We start from the raw sequence: 15,212 nt of genomic DNA on the forward strand, positions 1-15,212 counted from the left end.
TCGTGTATAGAAAACGCTAATATAAACATTAAGTGAAATTTTCAAGTATCTACAGAAATTCGTTTTTTAATTACAACAAAATAAGAAAATAGTTACATGATAAATCCAGTGAATATCAATAATTGTTGTAAAAATATGAATTTCAAACGCTCATAAACATTTAATTTGAGTTTCTTATAGATATTTTTTTTTTTGATAAAGGTAGATTATCCTATAAGGAATCTTGTATTACATTTTAAAATCTTAGTTCTAAAAAGAAAAATTTTTACGAATTATTAACTCAAAATATTTTGCTAATTTTCGTGATTTTTACATATTTTGTCAATTTTTGAACTTTAAATGCTAATAAAAAAAACTGTGTCTAAGGATTTTTAATATTTTTCAAATGTCATTGCAACAATATAGTAGGAGCCTTGTATTAAATTTTCAAGTATTTTTACTCAACAAATAAAGTTTTATTGACATTCATAGAAAAAAAACTAATTAAATTGAAAACTGAAATTGTCCGTAAACAGCTCAAAACAAATCAAAATATTTTTAAAAATTTATCATGTATAGAAAATGGAAATATAAACAACCAGTGAAAATTTCATGTATCTACAGTCCTTTGTTTTAAAGTTACACCAAAAACCAAAATCAATTTTCTCGAAAACAGATTTTGCGTAAAAATTCCCGTTTTTCCTTAATTTTTCTTTTGTTTTTCACGGCGCTTTTGAAAACTATATGAAATTTCAAAATTTTACCTCTCGAATGCACCAACTAGATTCACTTTCCCATCAAACAAGATACTGTTGAAGAAAATCTAAGCAGTTTTAGTAGTTTTACTGCCCCAGACCGTGATGACAGACACAAAAATAAAAAAATAAAAAATAAAAAATAAAAAAACACACATCATTGTAAAATCAATACATTCATCGTTCCACTCAGAATCTAAAAAACAGAGGTCTCTCCCGGTTCCCGGAATGGCAGGTATAAATATTATAAATATTATGTTATATTATCTAATGTTTCAATTTCAATAGTTGATAATTTTTTTATATCATAATATTTAAGTCGATAGCTAATAAAGTTATCAAAATGTTAGTGACCAATGGATGGGGGGGGGCTTAGGCCCATTATCCCCCCTCCCTTGGGTGCACCCTTGCTGTCGTGTGGAATGACGAACTGATGAATTAGTGCAAACACAAATTTCGAACGAGTAGATGAGTTATCACTTATTAGTTGCAAGAATTTTAAATTAAAATAAGCAGACATAAGCGTGAATAGTGCTGACGATTTGCCTGATTTTAATGAAATTTCAACCAACGATAAACTATTATCACTAATAATATATAGATTTGGCTTCTTGTCACGTAGATACATGCATTATTATTTATTGCATTATATGCTTCGATAAAGTAGCATCATAGACGTGTAGTATAATATACTAGGATTATAGCTCACTATACTGGTATAGAAAATTCCTATAAATATTATATGTGCTGCTTTGTAAATTAGTAACGTCGTTCGTCCGTATATATTATTATTATCTGATATCGTGTCGGTGAAATATGTACATTGTAGCTCTAGCAGTAGTTGTCGTTCGATGAAATAACTATAATAAAATATGATTAACTGGAAAATTACAAGACAACAAATCCTGCCGAATCTGAATTCAAATATAACTGCAGGTTTATGTGTTTCATTCTTGAGGCAAGGGGTGATCCAAGATTTAGGAAATCAGTACCTAATCTAAATATTTTCCCACAAACTAGCACAGCTCTACCTATACGCACTAGCCTAGGTAACCTGAATATCTAAACTTTCTTTTGGTGTGAGTTTAATGCTTCAAAAGCCACGAATTTTTACTTTTCCTTTAAATTATTATACTAATTGGACGGTGATTATTTCTAACTAGTAACTGGATTTACTGAGGTAGATAGGGAATGGGGAAGAAAAAAAACGTCCTCGTAAGATCAACGGCTTTTATAGTTATATACTTTATAAAATTAATCTGAATTCTCAAACCAACCGAATTTAATGTGACAATAAATGCTTAATATATTATAATATAATATAGTCCTTATAATTTCAAACTATTGTTCATAGAATTTTATGTTTTTTTTCCCATCGTTGCAGGGATTTTCAGATTAACGTCGAGCAACGCGGAGTTGGTGTACTCGAACCTAGCAGCCATGGTCAATTCGTCCGGCGCTTCCGGTCCACAGCAACAGGCGGCTGTACTGTTCCGGTTGGGACAGCTGGGCCGGCAGCTTCAGGCATCCGGACAGCAACCGTTTATACTGCCGATGCCGAACCCGCCAGCGGCGCACCAGACGCCCGCCGATCTCAGCAGCAAGTCGTCGAGGAACAAATCGGAGCTCTGAAATCATCCTTACACAGGCGCCCGGCGTCCATGTAACGTCCATAAAGTACATGAAATATTATAATAATGTATGTAAAATGTATACATATGATGTGCACGCCCGCCGATAGCGTCTTACTTTCATATAATATTTGTATTGTTATTATTATTGTTACAATAATATTATGTTATATGGATGTGGTTTTCAAACACTTTTTCGACGTTGATCCTTTTCGCATATAGGTGTATAACTTTGTATTGTATACTGCATGTAGGTAACGCCACTTTTGAATCTATATTATTGTGCGATATGTATGAACTTTTTTTTTTCGGTTTCCGGTTTGTGTATACAATTATTCATATCATGGGGTTTCAACTATCGTATCTGCACCAAATGTCTGGAACAGTGGAAGAAGAATGGTGCAGATGATCAATAATATAATTTGATATACTCACGTCTCACATAAATACATAATACACATCCCTCCTTGCAGAGGCCATGAAAAATAATTGTCTAAAAGATTGTCCCCGTTGGAAGCATCAATTTTAATTCCAATCATGAAATGCGCGTTTCTAAATCATTTTGACATTTTCTGGTCAGCCATCAGCGTAAACGAACAGTTGTTTTATGTGGACGCGTTACAGCATTTTATATATTACCTAATGGTTAATATATAAAGTATTTTATTAAGAATAATCGTACATGTTTTGTCTTTTAAGTTTAATATCATATCATAAAAAAATTAATTTCTTCGACCAAAAATAGTTTATTAAATATTTTTATTTATGAGACTTAATTTAAAAAAATTTATTTATAATACTGTATTATATATACATACAATATACCAAAATTACAAATACTACTTAAAACATTATTATGCGCAGTCGTATACAGTTTGCAAACTGCGTGTAATTGTGTATGTGTGTTCATTTTAAAGTAGTCGTTTAGAATTAAACGTTCTTTCCAATTGTTTCTTGACCCCCGATATGACGTAATATCTCGGAATAAAACTGACCAATAATTTTTCACGTATATTAATGTTATTCATATAATATTATAAAAAAAAACATTTTTTAAATTTTGCTTTGCTTATTAAAATAAACCATGTGATTTATTTTAATTCATACGAATACATATTATGTATATTTATAACCTTTTTTTTTTATCCATTTTGGTCTTATATCTGCTATTTTCTAATACATACCTTGTTTGGCGATAAGTCATTTTAAAATAATTTTCAATTACATATGTCAAAACGAAATTCTCGTACCTGCTTACACTATAGGTACAGTGAAATATTTATTTAAAAAATTCTTATCCGATGATCAATTTAATGCAAAAAAAATCAAATTATTTTTCTTAAACCTATCATTATTCACCTATAGTAGATATTTAGATATGCGTTGCGCATAAATTAAATAATTTAGTTTACTTAAATCATGAGCAATAATAAACGATTAAACAGTGTGATTGTCTGGGGTTAAATTGGACCAATTTTGCCTTATAAAAAATTCTACGTCATAATATCAAATCCAGTGTCTAACTAAAATTACGTAATTAGATAATGTAACTACGTAGTTATCTATATAATAAAATCTATTTTGATTTGTAACCATCTGGAAAAAAATGTAATATTCCACACTATAATTGACACTTGTAAGTTGTTCCTTTTTATCTACCTCTTCCACCCGCCTTTTTTCGTAAAATTTGTAATTATTATAACTACATATAATTTATTTATTTTACTATGATAATTTTTTGTTCATTTATACAAAATATTAACTGACCAACGATATATATAGGTATGTTTATATATATTTTAAATACATAATAATAATATTTATGTTAAACGTATACTTAAAGTACCTATATATTATATACCCATTAATTTTCGACTGTATTAAATTGCCTTAGTCATACACTGTAAATATTGTTATTAATTATTAACAATAATTTTTGTAAGAATTACATCGATTCGATTGTATAATACTAATATATTATTATAATTTACCATAATTTGAAGAAAAAAATTATGTGTACAATTTCAATCGACTTAAACTAATATTATTTTGAGATTTTTTTTACAATAGATTTGTCCACAGACTGATTATTTTTGTACCTAATTAACCATAATTTTAACATTTTGAACCGATATTAATAATTTTGACTTTGTTTTCTATATAATAATTTTATGATACAGAAAAATAGTTTATTTATTGTTCGATTTATTATATTCGCGCTAAGATGATCCTTTATTCGTGTCATAACAAGAACAAGTACACAAGTACCTACCTACGTCCTACATAGATACAAAATAATGTTCTGAAACAAGTATAAAATGTGAACAATTTGTCAACCTTATTACGCAGTCGATGAAGGGGAAAAAGTTTGCATTTAAAATTTTCATAGATTTATGATATAAACAGGAAAATATTATAACTATTGCAGTGTACAATGCCGTATGTTCATTTATAGCGATTACAAAATTGAAAGGCATGTAAATATATTGTTAAATAAGTGACAAAATAATTTTAATATATTACTCGCATGTCATAAATATTCTTATACTAAAGTGCGTGTGCTGTCTTTATTATACGATTTATCAAATGATTGTTCTTATTATCAAAGACGACCTATCCGGGACTCTATTTTATTGTTTCGATAATAAATTATGTACTTATACTATCATGAATAGGCATATCGATTTTAGTTGAATTGTACAACTTTTGTTGCCAAAAAATATTTATGTATTATTTTTACTTCCTTTCCGAACCACATGAAAACTTTTAAATAATTAAATAACCCGAACAATAAATAACTAAAATACATTTTTAATAATTACATCAAGTAGTGTGTACCATAAATCACAATGGAATAATAGAGTTATATACACGAAATGATGTATACCTATATATAATACATCATAAGTATTTGACACTTGGCTAACAGTTTTCTGATTTTTTTTTTTTAAATCAAAATTATTAATATAATTTTATTGTTGCACGTTTTTGTTTATCAATAAAATCTTATTTTACAAAAATTGTTTTCGTTTTTTCATTCCATAGTGAATATACCTCATAAAAAGATTATCGTCTTGAATGATAGTCAAGTAGAACAGAGCATGTTAATTCCACAGGTATAGTAGATTTTAGGGTTGGATTTATAACACGTATGTCGTATACAGAGTGATCCATTTAACGTAAGACACTTTATCGTTTAACCATCTACTTTCCGAATGTCTTACGTTACATGGATCACTCTGTATATATTCCATTAGCTATAGTAAGTTATTTTTACTTACAAAAATAAATGTATGCTCAACCGATGTTACTGAAAAAAAAAAAAATAAATTCAAAAACTGTTTGCCCACAATCTATGTATATAAGCCAAATACCACTCACTCATCACTATACATCTCATAAACTATAAAACGTACAAACTTTAAATTTGGAATAGTGGTAACTCTAATGATCTAGATGTGCAATAAGAAAAGATTATCCGATATTTGCATTTTAAAGAAGTGGTCAGACTGGGATCTTGAGATTCACGGTGAAAATTCAAAAATATTTTTATTATAATAAATGGTTGTCATTGGTTACTCTGCCAGATCAAGTACAAGCATCACATTGTTACACCTACGGCCTCGAATAAAAAAACTAAACCAAATGTATGTGCGTGTATACTGATATAGTCTATTCCACGAGAGAATAATCAGTCCATCGATGGATTCTTGACAGGGTTGCGCATCTTCCACCAACTTCCCTGTGTTAACGTGATCACGTGATTCTCGACGCATCAATCGAATCATTCGTGATGCGCGAAAAGTGATTATTTCACTCAGCAAAGAGATCTTTGCTCTGGATCCGTGCCTGAACCGAAATACGCCTATAAGCGTATAAACTATACAGGATTTGCAACAAGCAAAATAACTACACACAGTCATACAAGAAAATCGGGGGAATTCACTTTAATGTATAATATATACAAATACTAATATTCAAAATGATATAAGTATATAAAAAAAAATAATTTTAAAAAACAAATGTAATTTATAACATAAATATATAATACCAAGTGCACACTAGACAAATTCAGTATTAAGTATAATATCTATATCCGTGGACTATGTACACAATATATATAGCTCGGAAAATGTTGACCTTGGTAAATTTCAACAAGTTCTTATTCAATTTAGAAAAATAAATTCTAAATAATATCTATATATATAATATAATATAATTAATATATTAATATAAATAAAGTCGAAATAGAAAACAAATATATACCTATATATATGCAATTATATGAAATCGAATAGTGTTGTTGTGTGCGTACCGTGTACATAAATTTATAAATTTGGTTTTATGCAAAATATTAACACTGCGCTATCAAGTTATACGTACTTATATAAGTCATAAGTCATAATATAATATATAGGTCTGACAGACTACACGACGATTGGCCCGTGTACGGCATACAAACAAGTGTAGGTACAGATATTTTAAAAAAATTATCGGTAAGATATTTTTATAATAATAATAACATATTACACTTACATAACATTTGGCCAGACGATCGTACACTATAATAACAACAGCAACCAATAACATCGAGTATCGCCGTATTATCAAAGCTTACCTCCTTATTGATCGAATGGTCGTAATTATAATAATATCGTTATTATCGTTAACACAATATCTTGATAGATTATAATAATATATTGCCATATTATGAGTCGTAACACAAAATAAAGGATACCACGCGAATTTCTGTCCGACCGTGTTATTAGGTATAGGTACGCGTGTAGAGTGCAAACGATAATATATATAATCGGCAAAAATCTCGTCGACTAATATCTCTCATATACCCGTGGATTATGGGTAACGTATAACTAAATAATAATTTATAAATAAATACATCAATTTACATATAGCTCATAAATTTAACAACTATAACTGTCGTATGACTCGTATTACGTAGGTACCTACGTAATCGGACGTGTCTTAATTTTTTAAGACCTGCATGCACAACGATGTGAAGAATACAAAGCTCCCGGTGGTGACAATGATAGTGGCGTCCAATGGTACATCAACAGCAGGTGACAAGTGTAGAGATCTGTACCATCAAAGGCGGTTGATCGTCGGTCGTACAAGGTATATTGGTTCAAACGCCGCTCGTAAATGCAAATCAAGTAGGTATGTATAACTACTGAAATTACTGTGTTATGGTAGTTCCGCGGCCGTAGGCTATGGGGGTTTGAGGGGGGTTTACCCCCCCCCTCAAAATGACATTTTTCACCCTAGTAAATAGATTATTTGATGCACGAAAACTGTAAAAAAAATGGTTTAATTTGTACCTAAAATCCCCCCCCCCCACACTCATTTAATAATCTTGGCTATGCCACTGACTGAACGATGAAAAGGCTTTCAAAAAATATTTCGATGTGTAACACATAACACTTTATTGTTTGACGAAGTATATAAACTTAAGCATAATAGGTTTATAGGCATATACCATATATTATTGAATTATTTAAACGAATATTATTACAATACAATCGATAAAACCTTCAAACATAATATATTACAACAACAACAACAACAATAATGATAATAATAAATCGATTATGATAATAATTAACTAATATGCGCCTAGGTATATTAATACAAATCACAACTGCAGCTGATTTGGCAGACTTGACTAGACTGCGGTAGAAAAAGTTTATTGACGCGCAGGGATAAACCCTCTGGAGGCACTTTACTATATAAGTAATTTCTCATACAAATCTATATATTGTTACCCCGTCTGAGACGTGTTCGGAGTCACTGCGGTGAAAATTATACGATGGTAATTATAATATACTTGAAACAATTTATCAAATAAAATTTAAAACTAATAAATGTAAAATCAACGTTTTTTTTATCCGTGAATTTAAATATTTGATACATTTTTGAGGGGTCCCATCTAAGCGTTTTTTATCGTTAAATATCGTCTGAAAAAATTGTTATTAAACAATCCAAATCTAAAAACATCTAAAGTAGATACGTTACGTAAAGGTACATAAAGGTATGAGTCTGGAATCTGGATTGTCTGGAAAACAACGCGCACTAATCGTATATTTAGGTATTTTACTATTATATTAATGTATTAATGTATTATATACTTGACGATGTGATAACTAACAGAAAGGCTATAAGGAAGCATATTTTATTATTTGCTGTAATTTTATTTGAACACTTTGCTCACTATATTCTTATAATAATAATAATAATAATAATATACAAAACGCAACCATTAAAAGCGCGTGTAAAAATGAAATAGGTAAACGGCTATAAATTATAATAAAATATCATAATATTATACAATTATAATTATATACGTGTATAATAAATACGTAAACAGTACGACAGTATCGTTCTTGTCTAATACACGATAGAACAGTATAATAATTATTATGGACATATTTTATGGTATATAAATAATATTAAATAGGTATAATTATTATATTTTTTTAAGAATCTTCGTCGCCCACGACGTCTGTATTCTCCACCAACGCGTCGTCGGCGTTCATCTTGTTCGCGCTGTTGTATCTCGGCCGCATCAGCGTCTTGGCCGATTCTATCCTCTGGCTTAGGATCTGCAAGAAAATCGATTATTATTTTTTCAAACACAAATCGATCAACCACGTGCACAATATTAATTCACTGTTGCAGTCTTAAAAATCGGCCGGAATGATAACATGACAATAATAGGTATAGTGTCGTGTGGTGTCAAAAGATACATCGCGTACAACATCATGTTTATAGTTTTATACATATATAATATATATATATCATGTCTAGTTTTGAAATCAATAATCACAAGACCTCTTTAATCCGCAGTTGCGCCATATATATATTATGTATTATTTTATAAAATATTATTTGCAAGCACGTCGAAGAGCTAACGTATATTATTATGATTATTAATTATTATTAAATGTATATGTACACAGTTCGATACCTACGTCATTATAATTCAATTCATAACTCGTACCATTGGCTGATGAAATTGCGTCACGCGGAATACCTTTACACATTTATTATATTATTATCGCGTATTCCACTCGTGTCAATTACCTAATAATTATTATCATTACGGTTAAACGCTGGCTTGGAAATAAAAAATATGAATTCGTCAACATAGTGAACGCACAATGCGTTCACCACGTTACGATGCGTTATTATTACTATTATCATATTATGTTAAAATAATATTATAGTACTATTGTCGTAATAATATAATATTATAATGTAATGTCTGACGTCTGTTGTACGGTATTCGTGTACACTGCAATAGTCAATAAAAATTGTATAATACCACGTCCCGGTACGCCATAATTTTTTAATCCCAAGCGAAATTCCCGAGGGGATTTATTAATACCAAAAAAAAAAAAAATACTGTGACTTGTGAGACATGTTTTTTAGATTAGAAAATGGAAATAATAACAGCTTATAGGTAGTTGCTTTGTTTTATTTTCTATAGAAATGTATTATAGATGTCTATCTATACATAGATAGTTTCCCTAAGCGTATTATGAAATGCGCATATAGGTACTGCAGACAGACATGGAAAATAATTAACATAAGTGCCGCCGAATTTGAAGGTATGTAAACGGTTAAACAATTTTTTGAACGTGATAATTAATTCCATTGTTGTTGTTTGTATGCTAAGTTAATATCGGACGAAAGATGTTTGAGCATCGATATTGTTATAAAATTTTTTTAAAAATTGTTAAAATAAAATTTAATTATCTATTACTTCGACTAGATTCGAGAAGAATACAAAATTATTACAATAGTTATACATTTTTTAAAATCTAATTATTTTTTATTTTTATTTTGATATATAGCCATAATACCATATGGGTATGCTTCTATTAGGTACCAATGTTAACGATATATTATATGGTCGTGTCGTCGTACTACCTGTTATAGGTACCTACTGTTAAGACCATCAATGCTCAAATGACCAATCAAATATTTTACCAGGGGGGATTAATGATGCGCAAATGACAAAATCCGTTCACACCAGAATTGTAGCACACCTGACTGCAGCCACTGCTGTGGCCCACCCAAGACCGGACTCTGTGGATTTTTTTAAAATTTAGTACCCATTATAGGTACCTACGTCCTAGTTGTTTATATTACCGTCCCACCAAGTGACCATCCGGCATACTCATTAATATTTATATACCATATAATATAATTTACAATTAATAATATTAGATTATTGCTTACAATGTATTGCGTAGCACAGTAAATCTAATTAATACTCCATAATTACACTTAATAAACACACAAAAATAAAGCGATATCATAATTTATTATAAGTCCTTGGTGCTGACAATATATTTTTTTACATAGGAATTGAATGCAATATTAATATTATAGCGATATTATAAGTTATATAACTTATTAATACCAATTTATTTTAAAATAACTTTTGTGTTAGTAGTTAAGTGCGCACTTGATACTACGCATACAATGACGAAATGCCATAAAATTAAATTCAACGTTTTAATTATAAGAATATAATAGTATTTCCACTTTTCCTTTCAAAACTATATTTGCTAGGATATATTCGATATTATAGAATACAGAGAAAGGTCAATTTCAAATTTTTTAGTTTAAAGACTGTTTAATGTAGATGGACGGTTGCTAGGTGGCGGGGTGATTAAATTTTTACTGTTTGAACGAGGGGTGATATAACAATATAAAAATATATAAAAATCAAAATTTAAAAATAACTTAAGTTTTGATGAGTAGAGCGGAGTGTCACTGGAGTAAATTCTCCATTACCCTTATTTATATCTAAGCTTTAAATACTTAAGTTATAATCAATCAAAAACTCGTTCAAAATTAAATTCTTAGAAGAATATATAGAATATAGTATGAAATAAAAAATGTAGGTATGCCATCAATATAATATCATAATAGTTAAAAACCATAAAACCTTCAAAAATAATAAAAATATTTCTAAAATAACGTCAATACTTTTTGAAAAAACTAGTGTTTGCATTTAGAAGAATCATCTTGTATTATTCATAATATATAATATAAGTGTATTAATGTATTGTACAATAATAATATACAAAATACTATGCAGACGTAATCGATAGGTATAACAATGGATCCACCTCGCAAATAAAATTATGCCCTTATGTATTTTTAACACTGCACCGCCGTATATTATAATTGATACTTAATAATATAATATGCACGTGGTTTAAGGTATTATAAATTATTATTATTTGTTATTTTTAATTGGTAATAATGTGTTATTAGTTCACTGCAAGTCCTGACGTGTTGATCAAGTGCCTAATAATGTTTCGGTCGCAGTCACCAGCCTTTCACAAAAAAAAAAAAATAAACCATGACCCCTACCTTATCACGTGGTACTTATTACCCTTCAGAATGTGACACTCTTTATTTATCCGTTTTATTATTTACGCGTCTCCCTATAATTATATAATATGGAAAAAGTAATAACGTGAATAAGTAATAACGTGACGACCGATTCCAGTTTCGACTTAATCGCAGCAATACAACTGTCCTCCTTCCGACCACATACCTACGTATGAAAATATATAATATGTATAATTGTATAATGTATGCCATTCAGCATATTATACATAATTTAATAAATTAATAATATACCTAACAATAACAATAATAATAATGATAATTAATTTAAAATATAAAAATGATTATTATTGTCAAATGAATATTATAAATTGTAATATTATCTTATGGGCGTCACCTGTTGTCGTCTATTATCGGCCTCCGCCAGTTTCTCCAACAGCATCTCGTGGGTTAGCGGCGGCGATTGTTGTCCCTCCATCATTCTCAGTCTCTTCGGTGGATGTTTTTTTACGACACTCTCTTCTTCTTCGGTCAACGGAACGCTAAACGCAATAGCTGCTTGCACACACATACGTAAGTATGAGTAAGTTAAATGTTTAAACGTATTAGTAATCAATATGGAAACGGACAATACCACTAACAAACGTGATAACAACAATAATATCTTCTAAGATATTTGACAAATTGTTTCCATCGACTAAAATGCAGTGCACGGGTACTTGATCACGTGAAAAGTTTTTATTACCTATGCAATAGTGACGTGCGTATAACGAGCTCAGCAAGTCGACGTAAATAAATAAGCATATATTATAGAAAGGTATTTTTAAGAAGATGTCTGCTCACTATTTGTTTCCTCTTACCTGATCTACGAGTAACATGTTAAATTTGCATTCAACAGAAACTACCTTGTGTTGTTAACCATTAATACTAGAGTAAATTGACCAATTATTAAAACTTTAAGGCAAGATTGGCGAGAATATTATTATCTATTAGTCAACTCATCGGTTTTTAATGATATTTTAATTTCAAAGCGATTTATAAATTTATGATCATTTAAAAACTAAAATTTATACTTTAGTATATTACATACCTAGTTATAATACTCACTTCAAAATTAATATAAACACAGTGGCGTTGAAATTCTCTAAAAAGAAGCGAAATAAATTTGAGACTAGTTTGTATACATAAAGTTGTAGAGCAGTTGTGTGAAATATTTACAGTCTTGTGAATAATTCATTCCTACAACAGTGAAAAATGTCTAAACTATTCGGACGACGGCGATGGATTATTATATTAGTGACATCAAATACGATCATAAGAAAACAGTAAAAAAAAAAAAAAATGTTCAGTATGATGTCTTTCTACATACGCAATAAATAATGCTATAATATCATTATTTTGACGAATATAAAACGTGACTCTAACGTGATGGTATTTCCAATCTCATTTTGCTGAATTCCTCGGTCGGCATGGCCGGCATTGGCATTGTCGAACCACCGCACCCCATTTTATATACGTATGATATTCGTGTGCCCGTTTATCGAGGAACACGGTTTTGAAAAAATTGAACTGTTCCGACAAGAAGTTATCTGACGACGGGCCGTAAAATACTGCAGTAGTAAGTGGCCAGAGGGTGGAAAAAACACCAACAATAAAAAGACCGAACACTTAGACGCCGACGACGAATGTATAATCGAGTTCGGTGCTTTTCGCGCGCTGTACTAACCACCAGCGGGCACGAGTGTTCGAATATAAAGCTCGCGAGCACGTGGTGTCGGGAAGGGAATAGTCGAGACAGGCGCTCGGCCGCCCGTACCCTTCGCCCAAAGGTTACGGCCGAAAACCGCGCAAACGCCCTCCGCGACGGTCATATCATTAAATGTCGTCGTTTTTCCATTTAGTATTTTCCCATTATCTAGAATTAACGAGAACGTATGTCGACGACCCCCCCACAAGGACGCGTGAGTGCAATCGCTGGTCTATAACAGGTAAATGACTGCATACGAATTACGAACCTAGTCCCAATACAACTTTGTAGAACGAATTGAGTCCCGGGTTGTTATAGGTGCATACTAATTTTGAGTCCACGTTAGAGTTATAACTGAGTACCGTCAAATTTAAAAAGAAAAACATCTTCGTTCCTATTTTTATAGATTCAAGACTGTAAAAATATTCTACAGGTATGGTAAAAACTGTTTAACCCCCCAGAGTAAAAAAAAGGTCACGGTTAAAAATATAAATACCTAGAAGTACAACAGTAGGTGCCTATTATAAATTCAATGAGCAAAGAAATATCAAATTATTGAAAATCCAGACAGAATCTGTTATTTTAAATATAAGTATACGTTTTCAAATATTCAAATTAAACGTGAATTACCTCCCCCCTCCACAGGTAAAAGTCGAATTTAAGCCACCGATGTGACCGTTGCCAACAATGTTTAGTTAGTGTTCATCATCGTACCGTGTACGATGGGTCATGGGTGTAATGACGAACAAGCGTAATCATCCAATTTTCTTTTCAGAAGGAGTCATGGAGATAAGTTTCGGTTCCATTTCCAATAAAGTTGTCACACTAAACAATAACATTCAGCGATGAACTTTAAGTTTAATTTATAGACTGTTATTTAAAACTGAATACCTAGGGATAATTAAATTGTTTTAGATTCTGAGTAGAGCGATTTTATTATGACGTGTGTTTGATGGTGGTTTCTGGAAGCAAATTGGATCTTGTTGGTACTTTTGGGAGGTCAAAAGTCCAAGTTTTCATTGGAGATATAAACTCTGACTAGTGACAAGCAAAAATAGGAAAGTTCGGCGTTGCAAGCAATTGAGTTTGAGGGGGTCGCAAGGGTAGCGCAGGGAGACAATTGTTTTTGCCTGACTATTGCGTGATTATTTTATTGTTTTAAAATAGACCGACAATTAGGTTTGAAAATAGCACTTAGCACTTCGGGGGGGGGGGGGGGGGATATAAGAGCAATATTATCGAGATATTATAGGTAAAATAGCTCTACCTATATATACAGCTCCCCCGCATGAGCGCAGCAGTACATTATGTATGTACCTAAATAAGTACTCATTATAATAATTATATATACATATATTTTCATAAAGCACAAAAATGTGTAATCATAATTATATTAAGCAGACAGCCGCTGTTCGATGTATGCTGCAATAGACCAATGTTCGTAGGTACATTGATACATATTATATAGAAAATATTATTAAAATGTTTAATAAATTAAAAAATATCGTATAGCTGGTTCAAAACAGTGGCTGATCCAGCATTGAATTCTGGAGAGGGGGCTTTTAAACAAAATAATACCTATTGCGCAAACAAAATTGTTTATATATCTTATACGCATCATAGTGTTTTATAGTCCGTACGACACATTACTCTGATTAACATAATATTAGTAACCAATAGGTAATCAAACCATTAACTGACTATATATTAAAATCC

The 15,212-nt window shown here is 30.7% G+C and overlaps 2 protein-coding genes across 2 annotated transcripts in view; one reads left to right on the forward strand and one right to left on the reverse strand.

Annotated features, from left to right (window-relative positions):
• The window catches only part of LOC103307660 (serum response factor homolog), an 81,781-nt gene extending 78,689 nt beyond the window's left edge, over positions 1 to 3,092 (forward strand). Inside the window, exon 4 of the mRNA XM_008182327.3 lies at positions 2,119 to 3,092. Coding sequence (XP_008180549.2) covers positions 2,119 to 2,366 — 248 coding nt within the window. The 3' untranslated portion in view covers positions 2,367 to 3,092. The remainder of the gene's footprint in view (positions 1 to 2,118) is intronic.
• A 5,511-nt stretch (positions 3,093 to 8,603) lies between these two features.
• LOC100571765 lies at positions 8,604 to 14,615 on the reverse strand. The gene is made up of 3 exons (XM_016802388.2): positions 13,175 to 14,615; positions 12,147 to 12,304; positions 8,604 to 8,982 (listed from the first exon to the last, which is right to left on the reverse strand). The coding sequence occupies exons 1-3, from the start codon at positions 13,254 to 13,256 to the stop codon at positions 8,857 to 8,859; spliced, it is 366 nt and encodes a 121-aa protein (XP_016657877.1). The 5' UTR covers positions 13,257 to 14,615; the 3' UTR covers positions 8,604 to 8,856.
• Between the last annotated feature and the right edge of the window lie 597 nt (positions 14,616 to 15,212).

This window comes from Acyrthosiphon pisum, chromosome A3 (genome assembly GCF_005508785.2).
Source record: "Acyrthosiphon pisum isolate AL4f chromosome A3, pea_aphid_22Mar2018_4r6ur, whole genome shotgun sequence".
Lineage (NCBI taxonomy): Eukaryota > Metazoa > Arthropoda > Insecta > Hemiptera > Aphididae > Acyrthosiphon > Acyrthosiphon pisum.